This window comes from Ursus maritimus, unplaced genomic scaffold (assembly GCF_017311325.1).
Source record: "Ursus maritimus isolate PB19 unplaced genomic scaffold, ASM1731132v1 scaffold_2, whole genome shotgun sequence".
Taxonomy (NCBI): domain Eukaryota; kingdom Metazoa; phylum Chordata; class Mammalia; order Carnivora; family Ursidae; genus Ursus; species Ursus maritimus.
The window spans coordinates 34,857,120-34,875,709 of record NW_024424452.1 but is presented as its reverse complement, the minus strand read 5'-3'; the positions used below and the strand labels follow the sequence as shown (position 1 = coordinate 34,875,709).

General features: G+C 50.0%; 1 protein-coding gene and 1 long non-coding RNA gene across 2 annotated transcripts; one reads left to right on the top strand and one right to left on the bottom strand.

Annotated features, from left to right (window-relative positions):
- Nucleotides 1-1,310: 1,310 nt before the first annotated feature.
- Nucleotides 1,311-4,081, top strand: LOC121103805. The gene is made up of 3 exons (XR_005836086.1): nt 1,311-2,312; nt 2,864-2,903; nt 3,158-4,081. It is a non-coding gene; the product is annotated as an uncharacterized LOC121103805 (long non-coding RNA).
- Nucleotides 4,082-4,219: 138 nt separating this feature from the next.
- On the bottom strand, nt 4,220-18,545 carry CUNH16orf89 (chromosome unknown C16orf89 homolog). Its single transcript, XM_008696864.2, has 8 exons — nt 17,926-18,545; nt 13,474-13,623; nt 11,608-11,758; nt 10,415-10,532; nt 9,038-9,173; nt 8,288-8,392; nt 7,106-7,192; nt 4,220-4,780 (listed from the first exon to the last, which is right to left on the bottom strand). Exons 1-8 carry the CDS (start codon nt 18,134-18,136, stop codon nt 4,617-4,619), a joined length of 1,122 nt encoding a protein of 373 aa, XP_008695086.1. The 5' UTR covers nt 18,137-18,545; the 3' UTR covers nt 4,220-4,616.
- Between the last annotated feature and the right edge of the window lie 45 nt (nt 18,546-18,590).

Here is an 18,590-nt window from a genome sequence, read left to right as displayed (position 1 = left end):
GAGCTTTCTACTCTGCTCACATTCACCCTTCGTTAGGTACCTTTGTCTTCTCTCAGCTTCCTCATCTGGGTTCCACAGTCATTTGTAGATTGAACAGATTGAGCTCCTCCTATGTGCTAGATGCTGATGAAACCAACAGACCAGTCCTGCCCTTGTGGAGAGAGACACCAAATAACCCAAGTGTGGTGGGAAGAAGCAGGACGGAGAAAGAACAGGAGTGGCAGGGAAGGCCTCTCTAAGCCCATTTAGGCTGAGACGAGGGATAGGAGAAGGGGTAGCTGTGGGAGCTCAGGGGCCAGAGCCTTACAGGCAGAGGGCACCGTAGACCCTGGAGATGGCTGCAGCGCATTGACAGGGACCTGAGGCAGGCAGAGTATTAACATTTCTCCAGGAAGCCCCCAACTGTCTTCATGTTAACGCCTTACTGGAAGGAAAAACAACCTTAACTCAACAATATCCAGGCCTCCAGTGTCCTGTAATCTTTTTAGCATATGAAAGTGCTTTTGGATACCTCCTCCTGTCCTTACCTCCCCCAACTCCCAAGTATATATAATCAGCCATTCCTCACAGCTCCAGTGCAGCAGAGCTTTCTGTCCACGGGTCCTGTCCCCATCCTTTAATAAAACCACCTTTTTGCACCAAAGATGTCTCAAAAATTCTTTCTTGGCCAATGACTCTGGACCTCACCAACTTCCAAAATGACATCACTGTCAGATTATGGGTTAAGGGAAAGAATACCATGTCTAGGCAGTGCACCCAGTCTTGCCCATCACAATTGCAATCTGCATGATTATAACTGTTTATTTTTTTAAATTTATTTTATTTTTAAGTAATCTCTTCACCCAATATGGGGCTCAAACTCACAACCCCAAGATAAGAGTTACATGCTCCACTGACTGAGCCAGTCAGCTACCCTCTGATTAAAGCTGTTTCTTAAACGACCGAGCCACCCAGGTGGCCCCCCCTTTTCTTAATGTCTCTCCCACCTTGACTGTCATCTCTGAGGACAGAGACCATGTCTGCTTTTCATTACTTTACCCTGGCACATTGCACAGTCCTTGGCACACAGGCACTTCATGGATATTTCTTAAATGATGGGAACAGGGTTCTTGTTTGTTCTCAGCTGCATCTCGCATACCCAGAGCACAGCTTAGCACACTGTAGGTTCGCAACCGCTATTTACTGAAGGAATGGATGGGGTATTTGCCTGGGAATGACATCCTTTGCTCATAAATAATAGGTGACTGATAAAACCTCAGAGGCGGAAGTGGTGTGGATGCTGGGTTTTCTGAGAAACTCAACAGCTAACACCCACTGAGCTCATTTAAACCTCAGACACTATGTGAGGGGCTTACCCTGCAACATTTTATCTCAGGAATCCTAGAAGGTGGGTGTTATTGTGCTACCCTTTATACAGAAAAGGAAATGGAGGCACAGAGAGGACAAGCTACTGACCTAGGGTCACACAGCTGTTAGCAGCCGAGGCAGCTGGTTCTGAAGTTTGAGCTTACAACTTTTTTTAAATCTTAAAGGGAAATACTTTAAAAACACAATGATTCATTTAATGGAAATACTGTTTTACAGTGGACATTTTTATCTTCAGCGAGGGGCCTATCAGGAACACACTTTTGACAGGAACATTGCTGGAACACCTAAGATCACAGTGGGGTGAGTGTGAGCACCGAGGAGGGCATAGGGGAGCAAATTTTGCCACCCCAAGATATGCCTTTTTGGCATACTGATAAGCTGGTTATTTTTAAGAAATTGCAGACACAAGGAAAGCTCTGAAAACAGAATTTACCTTTTTGTAAGTGTGTTTTCATCTCATTACCAGAAAGAGGGGGACGGATGACTCTAAATCTCTAGAAACTGTTATCAGTAGAGACAGCATGGACTTAAATCTACTCTTGTTTACTGTGCTTTCCCCAGTAACCTCCCTTAACTGACTCCCCACCCCCAACATCTTCTCTCCTCTTTAGCTGGAGATGGTATTTAGGGAGACGGCTTAGGCCATTGCAGGGAGTTACTCAGTTTTCCTGGGTCTCTCTCACATAGATAGTCAGTATGCATGTTATTAAACTTTTTTGTTGTTGTTGTTTTTCTCCTGATAATCTGTCTAATGTCAACTTAATTTCCAGACCAGCCAAAAGAATCTTGCAGGGTAGAGGAGCACGTGCTGGAGGGACATTACTTAGACCCCTGGATGTACACAACCAAGGCCACTGCCCAATGTCAACTGTAGAAGTTCCCTTTATCTACCACTGGATGTCATACAGGTCCAGGCCTTGGGGACCCCACACTTCTCAGCCTTGGTGAGCATCAGCATCCCTTGGGAGCTTGCCAGGGAGGCATGTCCCCAGGCCCCCCCTCCTGAGGGCTAAATGAGAATCTCTAGGGGCAGGGCTAGAGAATCTGCATGTTTGTTTGTTTAAAGATTGTATTTATTTATTTATTTATTTATTTATTTATTTATTTATTTGAGAGAGAGAGAAAGCGCAAGAGTGGGGAGGGTCAGAGGGAGAAGCGGACTCCCTGCTGGGCAGGGAGCCCAAGGCAGCACTCTGGGATTGTGACCTGAGCAGAAGGCAGCCGCTTAACTGACTGAGCCACCCAGGCATCTGAGAATCTGCATATGTAACAAGATTCCCCAAGCTGGTACTGATGTCGGCAGCCACAGGCCACACATTGAGAAACTCCTCTAGGAGGGTAGGGAGCCAGTGCTCAGTGTTTAGAACACAGGAAGTGAAGGCCCACCTCCACATCATATTAAATGCTCATGGGATTCATCTTCAGTGAGAGGCTGAGGTCTGGGGTGGAGGAGCGGTGAAGAGACTCATCCGTTGGTGTTTTTACCTCTTCTCAGTGCCCTACAGCAATCGTAACCCAAAGGCGTGACAATTCAGGTGGGTTCATCTTGCAAAATTTTCTTCCCATGTCCCAGTTTGTATTAGGATTCCCTTTTCCTGAGAGTGGCTTATAAACCCAGATTTCTGCTAGAGGCATTGCCCCCCCACCCCGCCCCCAGTTTGGTCACTTAAACCTTCTAAAAATGTATCAATGTCAGGCTCCAGTGACTAATCCATCCCAAATGCAGGAAGGACAGGGGGTGAGGCATAATCCCCCCTAATCCGGTTATGTGCCACCCACCCCTCTCTAGGCTGCGTGCCTGTCTTGGTAAACTTCGGTTTGTGACGCAGTGTGGAAGAAATCCTTGAAGCATATGGAGTGCCAAGTAGGTATTAAATTCTGGCCCTTGGTTGCTCAAGAAAACTAGCAACTCAAAAGCAAGTCAAACTTGTCAGCGAGATCCAGGACCATTTCTGTGTGCCTGACAACTGAAGAGCACTTTCAGGAACGCATTCAGGGGCACCAACAAAGAGGATCAGACAGAGGAGACTTAACTCCCCAGAGAAAGATTTAGAAGAACCACTGCCCCCACCAGATTATTGAGCTGATCACAGAAGGAGCTCGGAGCTTGAATTCAGATTGTCAAATACAACTCAATTGTCACCTAAGGATGATCTATTTTTCACTTCGAAGCAAAGCAAGATGATGGACTTAAAGAAACTTCCAGTCCAAAGGACTGGGTTTTTAGCTGAGTTTTCTACCCCACTCTCCTTTTGACATGCATCTGTCCATAGCCTGAAATCTGCACCACAGACAGTGCCTGGACCCATAAATTAATTAAAAACAAAAACAAAAAAAGAACTCTCATTGACATGTTCAGATATACTCACACTGAAGCAGAACACGAGGGAGGAAGTTGTTACAAGCTGGGCATAAGAGAAAAGTTGACAAGTCAGCTCTCCGTGCCCACTGCTTCAGGACAACCCCCCAGGTAATGTGACATCATCCCTCCTGTGGGGGGATAAGTGCCACTCACCTGGCACTTACTATGTTATAGGAATGGTTCTCAGTACCCTACAAAGATGATGGTCACAGCACTGCAAGTAATCCTGAGGCAGGTGCTGTAATTGTCCCAATTGTACTGATGAGGAAACAGAGTCGCAGAGACGCTAAATGACCTTGCCCGGGGACACAGAGCTAATTAGCAGGACAGCTGGGATTCGGACTCAGGGAGCCTAGGCACAGAGCCACACCATTAACCATGATGCCACACTGCCTTTCTGTAAAATGATGTGGCCATGAAAGGACGCGACATGGGACTGTAGAGTTCCTCGCACGGATATAAACATTTTACGAGCTGATCTTTTGTGACCATATCTCAAGTTCGGTCAGGACTTGAACTGTTACATTCAGAGACCCTTATTTCTCCCACCGGGAAGGGTGCAACAGTTGGGCATCTGAACAAACTGCCTTTAAGACTCAAGTTATGGGTCTCCTTGGAATTTGTGTCGTGACTTGAAACAGAGCCCTAGAAGTTGTCCCCACGGCTGAGAAACACGACTCAACTGCACTCTAAATTTATTCATCTGCTTCCACGCCTGGATCCCACGCCTGGATCCACCCCTACATCACCTTCCCTGGCCCTGCTCCCTGAGGGGATGAAGCTGGGTTGCTTTGCTAGTCTTTCTTCTGCCGCCTCCTTGTTGGCATTGCCCGGGCACCCAGGATTTAAGGGAGGAAGGACTGACTAAGGGCGTCCGGCTTCTGTTTCATCTTCCAGTGGCAGGTGTAGAAACATGTGTCTCAGTGACTGCGGGTGGCATCAGTGTGGACAGCCACAGCTCTCCATTTGTGGGGGGGTATTCCGCCAGGACGTAGAGGAAGCCCCCGAGGGCTGCCACAGCCATGGCTGTGTTGTGGGAGGAACAGCCATCTGCAGAGAGAGAGTCCGCCCTGTGAACACTGTGTGGTGGCCATAGTTCCGTAGTGAGTGCTTTTCAGATACTTCCCGGGCCAGCCAGATCCTGGGCCAGGCACCCATCCAGCAGTGCTGGCCATGAATGGCTCCCTTCTCCAGAGAAATGACCTCAGCCAGTTGGAGCCTCCTCATCGGACAGGTTATGCTTCATCCCAATGACTTACTAATACAGGACACAAATGCCCAGCCTCCCATCTCAGGAGGGTGACTCAGGTGCGATTTCCACTCCAGAGCTCCCTTCCCCTGGGATCTGACCTGAGGCCATACCCTTGTCCAGCTCCTTTCCACCTCCCCTTGCTCTCAGGCCCTGTGTGAGACCTTCTAGAACAACAGCCTATTGCCCGTTTTTGCAGATAGGAAAACTGAGGCTCAGGTAGCAGAGCTGAGCTCCCCAGCCCTGGGGACTCCACGGCTCATTTCTTGACCTTGATAGCCTCCCTCATTGCTGCATTAGTCTTGCCCTATCCCAGGTGACCCTGGGCACCTGCCTGACAGGAACCGCTTGGATGTTACTTAGTTCCCTAAACTCAAACTGGGCCACCTACCTTCTGTTTCTGAGCAGGTAGGAGGGAGCCAGGACTTTCCTCTCCCCTCACAGTCTTGGAGGAGGGAAGGACCCCAGCTAGGGCCTTTAGAGGGAGGGAGAATGCAGGTTTTAAGGAGCCCAATTAGCAACCCTAGCAGCTCACGCTATCCTGTGCCAAATACCGTGGGGAGTGCTTTGCACAGTGATCTGATACTAATCCCCAACATCTCTATGAAGGAGGCACTGTTAGGTCCCTATCTTACAGATAAAGAAACTGAGGCTCAGAGAGGTTGAGTGACCCCCCCCAGTGAGGAAGAAGCAGAAGCAGAGTCGAACTCTGACAGCATGATTTCAAATCCTGTGCTCTAAATCTCCATGCTGGCTGCCCCCTGCTCCACAGGTGTGCAGGGGGTGCGCGCCAGAAGGAAACAAAGCACCACTCCCTCCTGGGCAGTTTCCTAGACTGTCATCAATCTGCAGAGGCCCAGGAAGGACCTTGGGTCTTTTTGCAGCTCCGTCTCCAGCCCTCTGGTCTGTCCTAGGGTCCAGCTGTCTACCTCTAGGGAGCAGCCAGCTCTCCAGTGTGTGCACAGCAGACCCCCGACCGGCTGGCCATGGGTAGCCACAGCCCCCCATGTCAGGCAGGTCTACCCAGGGCCTCTGGAAGTCTCCTGAGAACTTCTCTCCCCTCCCCAGCCTAGCCTTTGGATTTGTGCTTCCACTCCCTTCTCTTGTCTACCTGCAGGCAGATGACGAGGCTACAGTGGGGCTCACTGGCAGACGCTTAGTTACTGGGATCATTCACCAACATATGCTGGGCACCTACTCTGGAGCTTTCTGGCTTCTGTTTTGCAGTTATTTATTTTGTACTAATAAAAAAAACGAATCAGGTCTTCTCTTCCTTCTTACTCCCTCTATCCCTCCCATATTAAATCTTGCCTTTCTTCCCTTCTCAATATAACTATATCTGATTCTCAGTTTCTCTGCACTGGTGAACTGACCACATAATTTATCATCTCAACCAGGACACTTTGGGAGTGAAAGCGGGCATTATTCATAATGGCTCCAGGACAACAGGTGTAAGCTGGGGACATCTGGACATGTGGCCATGGGGATTGCACTGGCCACTTGCCTGTTGGCTTGAAGATTCCCTCCTGCTCTTTTTTGCTCCAAACCACAGTGCACTGACCCTTCCAAACTACATTTCCCAGGATGCCTTGCCCATCACCTGATTAGGTTTGAACAACAGCAGACACAGGCCGAAGGAGGGCAGAAGACAGGGTATTTCTCCCCATTTTTGCTTCCTCCATGTCCAGCCCCTGCAGGCTCTGCTAACCCCACCTTGCTCCACAGTCCCTCCAGTTCTGCCTCCAGGGAGGGGAGTGGCTTCCTGCAGTGGTTAATCTCTGGGTTGTCTCACTTTTCTGGGTTCGTCTCTTGCAACACCCCTGAGAAGAGTTCCCTACATTAAATTCCCTCTGCCTCAAGTTCCTAGTGCTGGTTCTGTTTGCCTGACTTGACTTTGATGGAGAAGGGGTGATCTCTGTGATTTTCAGTAACACGCTGAAACTTCTTTTATGTTCCTTTCGCTGGAGACAAGATCTCTGGACTCCCACTTCCTACCCTGCCCTCCACCTCCTAGACCCAGCCCTGAAAGGGATGGCAAGGCACATTTCCACTGAGGTCAGTCTGTGTGCAGCCTTTCTGGGGTGTCTTGGTTTCACGCCCAGAAGGCCCCCGGGTATTTTCATTACCTGTAAATTGTTTTTCTCGCCTCTTCACTCTTCTCAAAACATGCTGTTGGCGTTGAATGGCTTTCGATAATTCTTCATCTTCAGCAGCTGGGAGGAGAGTTGAAAGGTGACCTTCTCGAGATGGATTTTCACACATTACTCACCAAACCTCCTCCCTCTCACGACACCTGAAGCAACTCAGGTCTTCTCTTGAATCCGGAGGTCCTTCCAGAAGGTTCCTTGAGCACCTGTCTGCAGATCCTCTCTACACACTGCCTAAATTTATCATCTACTGATGTTTCTCCAGTTGTGGTCCCCCAAACACCCACATCAGAACAGCAGGAGGAGCTTCTCAAAAATGCAAATTCCACAGGCCCACCTTCTACCTGCTGAATCTCTGTAGGTCTGGGGGCCTGAGAATCTTCATTTTATCAACTCCTTTATTTTAAAAATAGACTCTCTTACTCCAAAAGCTTTGCCTCCTTGAGCATCCCAAGCTTCAGCATTTACTGGGAGCCTCGTCTGTACCCTGCACAGGACAGGTGGTTTCCCACGTATTACATCTGCTCCTCATAGCTCAGGGAGGAGATTATTATACTCATTTATTTACAGATGAGGAAGTCAAGGCTCAGTAAGGTGAAGTGACTTACTGCGACGAGGACCAGCTGCCCAGTATCACACAGCTGGACAGGGGTTGTGTCCTCTCCCCCTCTGCTTCTATGTCATCCGCTCCAGCCATCTCCCCTGAATTTCCCACCCAAAGAACTTTCTTCCATATTCTTTTCTCAGCCTGTTGTCTCCTCCACAGCTCTTATCTGAACTTGCAATTATCTCGCTTATTGGTTAATTTAGGTGGTTTCTGCCTCTTTTCTTCAGGGCCCCAGTATTCCCCAGAGCCTAGAACAGTGCTCTGGCACAGAGCAGGTGCTCAGGGAACACTCACTGAAGCAATGGATTTGTTCATGCAGGTGCAGGGGGCCAACACCTTCCAACAAGACTGTCTCCCATCCTGCAAAGTTTTGGCTCCCAAAGGTCCAAGTCTATTTCCATGTGTGTGTGTTCACATGTGTGTTTGCATGTATATACGTGTGGCAAATCTCTGTCTGAGCCACTAGGACCACTGTATCACCTTTCTTCACTTGGCCTAGAAACCCAGCCCCCCACCAGCCTCCTGCTCCCAGCCAGGGTGAAAGTGCAGCTCACCTGGCCTCCCGAAGCATCCTTCCTGTGGCTTCTGCCAGTTGAGAATGGCCTCCAGCCACTGGAGCTTGTAGAAGTCCAAGAAGCCACTGATTCCACAAAACATAACTGGAAGCAAAGACAGAGGACCTTCTACAGGCCTGCCGCCCAGGCCCACCTGCTTCCACTGCCCAAGGCTGCACGGTGCCACCTGCCTCCTCCCGCTAGGGTGAGGCAGCACCAGGAGATGGGTGCTCAGGGCAGTGTCTGGAAGAAGGCAGCTCCCAGGCTGGGTGCTGCCTCCCATTTAGGGCCCTCATGGGAGTCACTGAAGAGTTAGGGTCAGTAGAGGGATCTAGACACTCAAGCCAAGGAGCAGCCACTCAGAGACCCCTTTTCTGCCTCATCTCAGAGGCTTCAAAGTCTGTTTGCCAGTCAGCTAGTTGGTCAGTTCAGAGCTCCATCGCTGGGTCAGCCTTTGGGGCAGGAAGCAGTTACATCGTGGCAGAGAAAATATAGGATGCCCAGTTAAATATGAATTTCCAAAAAACACAAATGCAAATTTTAAAGCATAAGCATATCCCAGGGGATGTTTAGGATATACTTATACTAAAAACATATTCCGTTTATCTGAAGTTCAAATTTACTTGGGCGCCCTGTATTTTGATTTGCTAAATCTGGCAGCCCTACTGTGTGTGTGTGTGTGTGTGTGTACGCACCCTGCATTAGGCACACCCCTCTGCTTTGTCCCTACAGAGTAATGCCAGGGCTCACTGTTTTCCATGAAGATGTCCCGGGTGGGGTAAGCGTATCCGATGGCCTCAGCTCTCTGGTTCAGGTCCATCATGTTGGCACAAAAGAGGTTCATGTAGTGTTGGCTCTGGCGGAACAGTCCGCCTGTGCATCCCTTCTGAGGGGAAGAAACAGCCGGGAGGATGGGTGACAGACCCGCATGCTGCCACAGGGAAAGACTTGTAGTTCTGAGATGGTCTGGCAGGTGGTTGCCTTTGGGGCAGGTCTTTTCCCTTTTCCCAGAATTTCTTCCCCATCTACACCCCTGGACTGCTGGGGGCTCTGTCACTGGGGAGGATCATAAAGAGCTGAGTTTAAGTCCCACTCAGGAGCTGTGTGACCTTAGCCAGCTAAGTTAACCTTTCTGAGCCTTGAGGGTCTCAGCTACAGGGAAAGGGCGATGTGTCTGGGAGCCGCACCAGAGGTGCTCACTTGGATGGGTGGTACCATAGCTAGGAAGTGCCTGACACAGGCCTCACACTATAGCGACTTAGCCATTAGCTGCTGTCGTATTCAGATTCCAGGCTAACCCAGCTGGCTAGCTTCAGTGCTGCTCAAAAGTGTGGGCCATGGATTGGTCTCAGGGACAGGACAGGAGATGAGAAGGGGATGTGGCAATTTCTGTAACACTGTGTCAGAGTAGCTTTCTACCTGTCAAATCTAATAATCAAAATAATTTTCCTTGTAATTTGATTTTTATTGTATTTATAGAAACACTAGAAAGTGACAGCATGCAAATAAATAAAAAAAATTTTTTTTTAAACCTAACTAAAACATTAAGTACCTTCTCAGCTAAGAATTTATGCACATGGATGAACATCTTTCAACAGAGATAATGAGCCTTATCTTTATCCATGAGGAAATATATGTGTTCAAAAATTATTATCGTTATTTATCGAAGTTTGAGCTCTTGGCTTGGAAGAGCATTGGGTGCTGCAGAGGTGGGTGTGGGGCTGGTTTGTCTTGGTTTGGTTTTCTGGAAGCTGCTACGGACCAAATGTTCTAAATCCTTTTCTATTTGTTATTGTTTACTGAGTTCTAGAAACCCAGTCCCCCACCAGCCTGAGTTCTTTCTGCTGCTTCTCTTTTACTCTTTCTCTTTGTTTTCCTGATGCCTCAGATCCAGTTCAGGACACAAAGCTCTCTGTCCAACTAGAATCCCAAATTCTCCCTAGTTTGGTTCAATGCGATAGCAGACAGATGGCAGGCTACTCTTACTTCTCCCTCCTGATGTCCAAAACGCAAGCCCAAAAACCCGCTTATTTTCCTGGTGTGTAGCATAAAAACCACACTGCCACAAGCCCCTTTGTGTCTTTCTCTCTCCTCTGTGTCTGTAGCTGGCCCACGTGGGGCACTTACCATTCTGGCCGAGAGGAAGAAGAGCAGCTGGTGGGACAGGCAGTAGCCGGAGCAGCCAGGCTTGGTCATGAGGGTCCTGCAGGAGTCCGAGAGCCTGCAGGGCTGACTGTTGTCTGTCCTGGGGACGAAGGTGTTTGGGCCCGAGAGAAGGGTGCGCTAAAGGAAGCCTGAGGACATGGAGCCTTCCCTGGTCCCCGTTCCCCCACTAGTTATTAGAACTCCAGTAAGTTCCAGGCACCCAGCTGTGCTGGATAGAACACAGGTGTACTATGTCTTGATTTGCTAAATAATACCCCAGCACAGGGGAGGTGACCCTGGAGTTATCCTGGGTGGGCAAGCTCCAGGGGGCTGTGACATGCTATTGCTCCGTGGGAACCCCAAGTACAGTCTTTTCCAGCACTGCCCTACACAGCAGTTCTCTGAACCTAGAGCTGATTCAGGGCTTGCTGCAAGCCCACTGCATAGGAAGATGAAATGGTGAGCTTAACTAGGCTCTACTCCTGCTTGCAGAGACCTACAGCCCAGTGAGCATGGCAGAACCCTAGACAAATGTAAATTGTACCTATGGCTACCAGTGGTGCTAGGAGAGTCAGCCTACGATGGGAGGTCAGCCTTGTGCAGTGGGGTCAGGGAAGGTTCTGGAGGAAGGATGCTGGAGGTGGCCCTGAAGTGTAAGCAGAGTTACTTCAGCAAGGGGTGGGGTGGGGCAGCCTGGGAGGAGGCCCACAACTGCCTGCCGGGCACAGGCAAAGGTTTAGAAGTGGGACAAAGTAGGTCCTTTTGAGAGTCTGACAAGAGCCCCAGGGGCTGGACTAGAGGGGCCTGGAGACCTGGAAGGACAGCAGGAGCTGGGGCTTTGTTCTGAGAACAACAGGAAGCTTCACACTGAGGGTGGAATGCTCAGATATGGTTTTTGAAAGGATCCCTCTGATGTGAGAGACCAATGGGGTGGGGTGGGGGATTGCAGGAAGTGGGGTGGATGTCTGGATCCAGCTGGAAGTCTCCAATGGAGGTGGGGGCAGCTTAGGTGCAATGGAGGTGGGAGAGTTTGGTGTCAGGGTGCCTGGGAGGGGGGTGGCTGTCCCTGGTTTCACACAGATCCTTGGAGATTTGGAGAGTGAGTGGGACACGAGGACAACAGAAAACAAGTGGTTTTGGGTTTTTGGGAAGGGGGGCAAGTGCAGGGGGCCCACCCTGTTCCCAGCAGCTGCACAAGACACGAGTCACTGCGTTCCTCTGAGAAGGAGTCCTGTGGCTCAAACGTGGGGTAGACCATGGAGGCATCTGTGCTGGTCCAGGCATGTGGAAGCTTCCAGAACCCAGGCTGGATGGTCGGCTGGAATTCTGGCAGAGAGGTGGGGTGAGGGGAAAACATCCAGGAGCAGTGGGCCATGCCTTGCCTAACTGCACCCAGGCTCCTGCAGCCCAAGCCCAGGAACTGGGTGTCCCTTCCCCGGGTAGCCCTGACCATACACAAGCCTGCTCAGGGCTCTGAGCTTTGCCTGAGGGTTGCACATTATGTTTGAAACACATAGAAGAGGAAGCTCCTCTTCTAAAAAGAGTTCGTTTTATTTTTTCATTTTTTTTTTAAAAGATTTTTTTATTTATTTGACACAGAGAGAGAGACAGCCAGCTAGAGAGGGAACACAAACAGGGGGAGTGGGAGAGGGAGAAGCAGGCTCCCAGAGAGGAGGGAGCCTGATGCGGGGCTTGATCCCAGGGTGCTGGGATCATGACCTGAGCCAAAGGCAGACGCTTAACGACTGAGCCACCCAGACGCCCCAAGAATTTGTTTTAAATCAATAGGAATTGGGGTGCCTGGGTGGCTCAGTTGGTTGGGTGTCTGCCTTGGCTCAGGTCATGGTCCTGGAATCCAGCCTCCCATTGGGCTCCCTGCCCAGCAGGGAGTCTGCTTTTCCCTGTCTCCGCTCATGCTCTCTCTCGCTCTTTCTCTCTCTCTCTCAAATAAATAAATAAAATCTTAAAAAAAAAAAATCAATAGAAATAGTGTTGGGACAGGCTTTGACCAAATTCACTGCAACCCATGAAAGCATGAGATATACAAAAAGGGTTAGTTGACTCCTTCGGTTTGGTTAGAAAGTGGAGCTCTTACAAAACAGATGCCAAGCAGGGTACCTGGGTGTCTCAGTTGGTGAAACGTCTGCCTTCAGCTCGGGTCATGATCTTAGGGTTCTGGGACGGAACCCGTTATCGGGCTCCCTGCTTGGTGGGGAGTCTGCTTCTCCTCTCCCTTTGCCCCTTCCCAGAGCTGTGCTCTCTGCCTCTCTCAAATAAATAAATAAATAAATAAATAAATACATACATACATACATACATACATACATACATAAAATCTTAAAACAAACAAACAAACCCAAAACCAGATACTAAGGGACTTTTTTAGGGTGACACAGGTTGGGATGGTCTTAAGGGCCAGGCCTGGGAGAAGATAGGGGACCTGGAGATCAGAGGTAGGGAGGGTTGGGGTGCAGTTAGGCGCAGCCAGGCTGTTGTCTGAGAAGGAAGGGTGTACTGGCTAACCATCTCCCCATTCACTCCCACACACCTGACTGGGAGCTGGGAGTCTAGGAGGCTGGACAGGCATGAGGGGATGGTTTTATAAGTCGTCTCCCTCTACCACCTCCAGGAATGATTCACACCAGGCTTACAGGGTGGGTCAGAGAGATATTGGCAGGATGCTAATATGTGGTGCACAAAGGGCTGAATTACTTTTGAGATATCCCACTCTCTGGGATAGACCAGACCCTCCCCTCTGGTCTAGGATGAAGGCTCTCAAGCCTGGGGTAAGCCGAACAAGGGGAGGCATGTTCCCTACTCCCAGACCACTGCCCCCTCCACTCCACCACTCCCTGTGTGGGTGGGAGAGGTCATCTCAACCTGGTCAAGGATGACCAAACATTCCCCAGAGTCAGCCTGTGGTGTGCTTGGCCCACAGGACTCAGTTGTTTACAGATTGTCCCAGAACCTCCCACACCCCAGGAGGAGTGCCCCCAGATGCTATGTTCCTGAAGAAATGGGATTCTACACCCTGCTGTTACCTCTTAAGTACTTGGGGTCACTCAGCCTGAGATAGAAGATGGATCTGTGAAGGAGAGGTGCCAGCTTTTCTGCCAGCTTCCCCACGCGCAGGCTCAGCCGTTGCAGCTGGGGGTCCCGGGCCCACTTTTCCTGAACACCTTTTAGCTGCACTGCAAAGGAAAAGACTTCATTCATTCCATCTCTTGACAAACCATTTGGACAGGAAAAATTATCCTAACTTAGAATGTTTATTGAGCCTCTCTGCCTCCTCCAGTTCCTGAGAGGAAAGAATTGGCTGAGCTTATTGGAAATTAGGCCTTGTGGGGCTCAGCTTGGTGACAGGGGGTCAGTTTGCTGGAAGTTGGCAGCTTAGAGTTTGATTTCTGGAAGTGGGCCTGAGTTCAGATCCTGACTCTAATACTTTCTTGTGGGTGACCAGAGAAAGATGTTTAATTTCTTTCCATTTTACTTTCTTCATCTATAAAATGGGGGTAATGATGGTCCTTATTTCTTGGAGTTGGGGGCTGTAAGGATTAAATGAACTAATGCATAGAGAGGACTTAGCATTGTCCACAGTGCAAAGTAAGCACTTAATAAAGTTTAGCTATAAGTATTAATCAGGGAGATCTAAGGTTTGCTCTACAGGAATGAGGAAGGGATTCAGATGCTGGGTGGAGAGCTGCTATGTACAGTTGAGCAGGTTGTACACTGCACAAGGGCAGCATCTATTCCTATCATGGGTTTCTTTTTTTTTCTTTCTTTTTTTTTAAATTTCATTCATTTTTTTAAAGATTTTATTTATTTATTTGAGACAGAGAGAGAGAGCACGAGCAGAGGGAAGGGCAGAGGGTGAAAGAGAAGCAGGCTCCCCGCTGAGCAAGGAGCCTGATGTGGGACTTGATCCCTTGACCCTGGGATCATGACCTGAGCCGAAAGCAGACGCTCAACTGACTGAGCCATGCAGGTGCCCCCTATCATGGGTTTCTATATGTATTAAGACAATTTTCCAGCAGATGGCAGGCAAGCGACTTGAGGAAGAACACATCTTTTTCTAATTTTCACACAGGTGCATTTTGGACTAGCAGTGGCTCTGCAGGGTTGGGAGAAAATGGTGATGGTGGGGAGATAAGAGGTGGTCGAGAGAGCAGATGTGAAAGAAAGCCTCAGCACAGGGCTGAGAGGGTGAGAGTTGTTTTTTGCTTCAGGTAGAACTTTGATGGGGAGGGCAGATGAGGTTTAGAGGGTGCTAAGCAAGTCTTGTTGGGGTGATGGGCTCTGTAGTGGTCTTCTTCAGGCTTCGCTCTCTCTCTGCACTTGAACCTAGGCTGTCTGCTTCTGAAGCCTTGTTCCAGACTGCCTGGCTTCACAGCAGATGGAGAGTACTGTGCTGGCACCCAGAAGGGGTAGCCAAGTCAGCAGTGAGGTGCACCCAAGCTGGCCTCATGGTGCTATTTCTCCCTGCCTGTGTGGCTGCTGCTGCCACCTTCTGGATCACCCTCCTGGCTGGCAGAGGCAGCTGGAGGGACCCTTTGTCTCTTAGGGTCAATGTCCACTTGTCTACCCCACGCAGAAAGGATCTGGGAGATCAGTGGGTATCTTGTTGCGACCGTACGCCCCAGAATGAGAACCTCTTCTCTCTGTCCCAGGAGGTTGAGAATAAAGATAGGACCCTCACAGCGAGTGCTGTGGCAGCCAGCCGGTTTTCACACCCTTTCAAGCCCCTCCTGCATTGTATGGGGCTGACCCTCGAAACCAATAAGAAATTGGGGAAATGATGGTGTGTGACCTCCAAAGCTTGGTTGTAAAAGACGTTGAGACTTCTACCTTGCTCTCTCTGAGGTCACTTGCTTTGGGGGAAGCTGGCTGCCATGTTGCAAGGGCACACAAGTAGCCGTATGGCGAGGTCACATGGTAAGTAGCTGAGGCCTCTACGCATTTGCCAGCACTAACTTGCCAGGTCTGGGAATGAACGGGCTCCCCTGGCCCCAGTCAAGCCTTCAGATGATCACAGCCCTGGCCGACATCTTGACTCCAACCCCATGTGAGACCCTGAGCCAGAACCACCCAGCCCACTTGTTCCCCCTGACAAACAGAAACTGTGAGATGGTAACTATTTTGTTGTTTTATGCAGCTAAATTCAGGGATAAGTTGTTATGCATCAGTAGGTTATTGCCAAGGGATAGGGCAGAGCTGTGGAGAGGAAAGGAGGGGGTGGCCCTGGTCTAAGGCTGTTGTGTGGTGTCGGCTTGGGCCACCGCTTCCCTCCTTCCCAGCCACCTTGACCCTGTAGTGATTCAGGCAACGGGCGCTGAGTCAGACAGAGCAGGGTTCTAAGCCCACCGCCTCGCTTGCTGTGTGACCTCGGACATTCTCTAAAGCCTGTCCCTCCATTGGTAAAAAGGGGATCATCATAATGAACTTACTTCAAGGATTGTGGGGGAAGTCGGCGAAATACCCCACGTGAGCGTTTACATTGTGCCAGTGCTTAGCAGGTACTTAGCGAACCTTATCTTTTATTATCTCACAGACCCCAGAAAGCACACAGCCAAGGGAACCACCTGCCTTTCCTTTTTCTCTCCATAAGGAAACAACAGGTCCGTGGGATGGCTGCTGACAAAAGCCTGTTGCCTTGTTCCAGGCCTTGTTTATTCAGCTGCTGCATGGATGGAGCCCAGTGCTGTGGCTGACATCTAGGGTGGTCAGGAAAGTCAATGCAATGCCCACCCTGCCCTCAAGGGCTGTTAGAGCAGGTGGATTTCAATACTAGACCCCTGCCTGTCAGCTGTGAGGCCGAGGGAGGTTACTGAACCTCTCTGTGCCTCAGAGCCCCACCTGCAAAGAGAGCAAAACAGAGCACTTCCCCCTCTGGGCTGTTCAGGGATTACACGCAGCCGGTACCCAGGTAACATCAAAAGGCACAGTTGCCAGGCCACATGCTGTGGCATTGTGGGCCCCTTCCTTTATTATAAAAATAGATTAAAGAGTATGTCCTACGACTGGTTTAAAATAAAGATGGATATGTTGATATTATATATTAGAGCATTCTCTTTGACTTTAAAGTTCATTTTTATTCCTTCTGACTTTAACAGAAATCAAAACAGGGAGCCTGGGTGGCTCAGTTAGTTAAATGTCTGCCTTTGGCTCAGGTCATGATCCCAGGGTCTTGGGATTGATCCCCGCATGGGGCTCCCCACTCAGTGGGGAGTCTGCTTCTCCCTCTCCCTCTGCCACTCTCCCCTTGCTCGTGGTCTCTCTCTCTCTCTCAAATAAATAAAAATAAAATTTTAAAAAGAGAGAAATCAAAACATCAAAACAATCAAAACATTTTCATGGGCCTCTGAAAGTGACCTGTGCCTAATGGCCTGTGTTTACTACTATTACTCATTTCTAGAGACATTATAGGAGAGGGCTGGGGTTAAATGGAGACCCGGGTCCTAGCCTGAGTGGATCTTGGATCTTGGATCTTGGGGGTCTCCAGGATGCCGCCTGGGGGCTCAGGAGTGTGGGGAGGACACCGGGAGGCCAGCCACGGAAGCAGACCTATCCCAGAGCCCCTCCCCTTGATAGGACCTGGAGTCTAGGTAGGCAGTGGGTGGCAAGCTGCACTGGCCACCCAGAGTGGGTGATGTGAAAGGGGGGGCCAGCCAGAGCCCCAGGCTGATACCAAGTCAGCCCTTTGTCACTATGGTCAAGGTGGCCTTCGGTGAGGGGCTCCTTGCAACCTAAAGTGTGCGTTGGGTGGTTCCGTGTTTGCCTTGGCCTATTGCCAGCTCCTTCTAGAGGATCTTATATCCCTGAAAGCTGAACAAACACTTGGCTCTTTTCTTGGAGCCATCAGGTGGCTTTGGCTGGAAGTGGGGGGAGTGGAGTTGGAGCCTGATCTTGAGGGTTCCTGGTTTTGTCCATAGCCACCCTCCCATCAATGCCCCTTGAAAGGGCACACTCCCTCTGCCCATCTTGTTCATGACACATCGGGACTGGCAGTGTCAAATGAATCATTTCCTCCCAGGAAAATAATAATTTCCAAATCTTTTTCTATGTGGTTTCTTTTCTTTTCTTTTCTTTTCTTTTCTTTTCTTTTCTTTTCTTTTTTTTTCTTTTTCTTTCTTTCTTTTTTTTTTTTAAAGATTTTATTTATTTATTTGACAGAGAGAGAGACAGCCAGAGAGAGAGAGGGAACACAAGCAGGGGGAGTGGGAGAGGAAGAAGCAGGCTCCCAGCGGAGGAGCCTGATGTGGGGCTTGATCCCAGAACGCCGGGATCACGCCCTGAGCCGAAGGCAGATGCTTAACGACTGAGCCACCCAGGCGCCCCTCCCATGTGGTTTCTGAATCCTTTTTGCTTCTAAAATAATTGAGTATAGCAGGGCCCCAAGACACCCAAAAGGAGCAAGCTTTCCAGTAGAGCAGGGAGGGGACTGGCTAAGAACTGGTTTTACGGTGGCCAGTCCAGTGGATTGAGAGTGCACCCACCTTCCAGCACCCGGAACCCCACCACGCCGTCCAGGTTGATTTCAGGCAGCCTCTTCTTTAGGAAGGAAGTGGCTCTCTCCAGCGCCGAGAGGATGAGGCCCATGATGGTGGCCTTGCCCTCTGGGGTGTCCGGTGGTGCCAGAGAGGAAGGCTGCAGAGGTGGTGGTGTTGCCAGCAGCAAGAGCAGGAGCAGGAGCCCTGGGCTGGACATGGCTGGGCCTCTGCTTGAGGCTGGTCGAGTGTTTCAGCCCCGGGCAGCCCGCCCCCACATACCCTCCTCCTGTCCCTTCCTCCTTGCCCCTCCCCTGCAGAGCTGGAGACAATTGGTGGGCAGGGCTGACCCAGCAGCCTGGGGTGGCCTGGGCAGAGGGCCATGGGAAGGGCAGCTGGAGGGGTCCGCCTGTGGGGGGGGGGAAGGGGAGGGGCAGTGGTCAGGCCAGCCCTGGAGTGGAGCCAGCTGGCTGCAACCTCCCACTCTTTCCTTCTCATTCCTGATTCTCCAGGCCAACGGGCTACATCTTGGATCTACTAATTGCAATTATACTCCAGAAATCTAAAAGCACGGAAATGTAAAGGGTTTTGCTTTCTTGTTTGTTTTTTTTTTAAAGATTTTATTTATTTATTCGACAGAGATACAGACAGCCAGCGAGAGAGGGAACACAAGC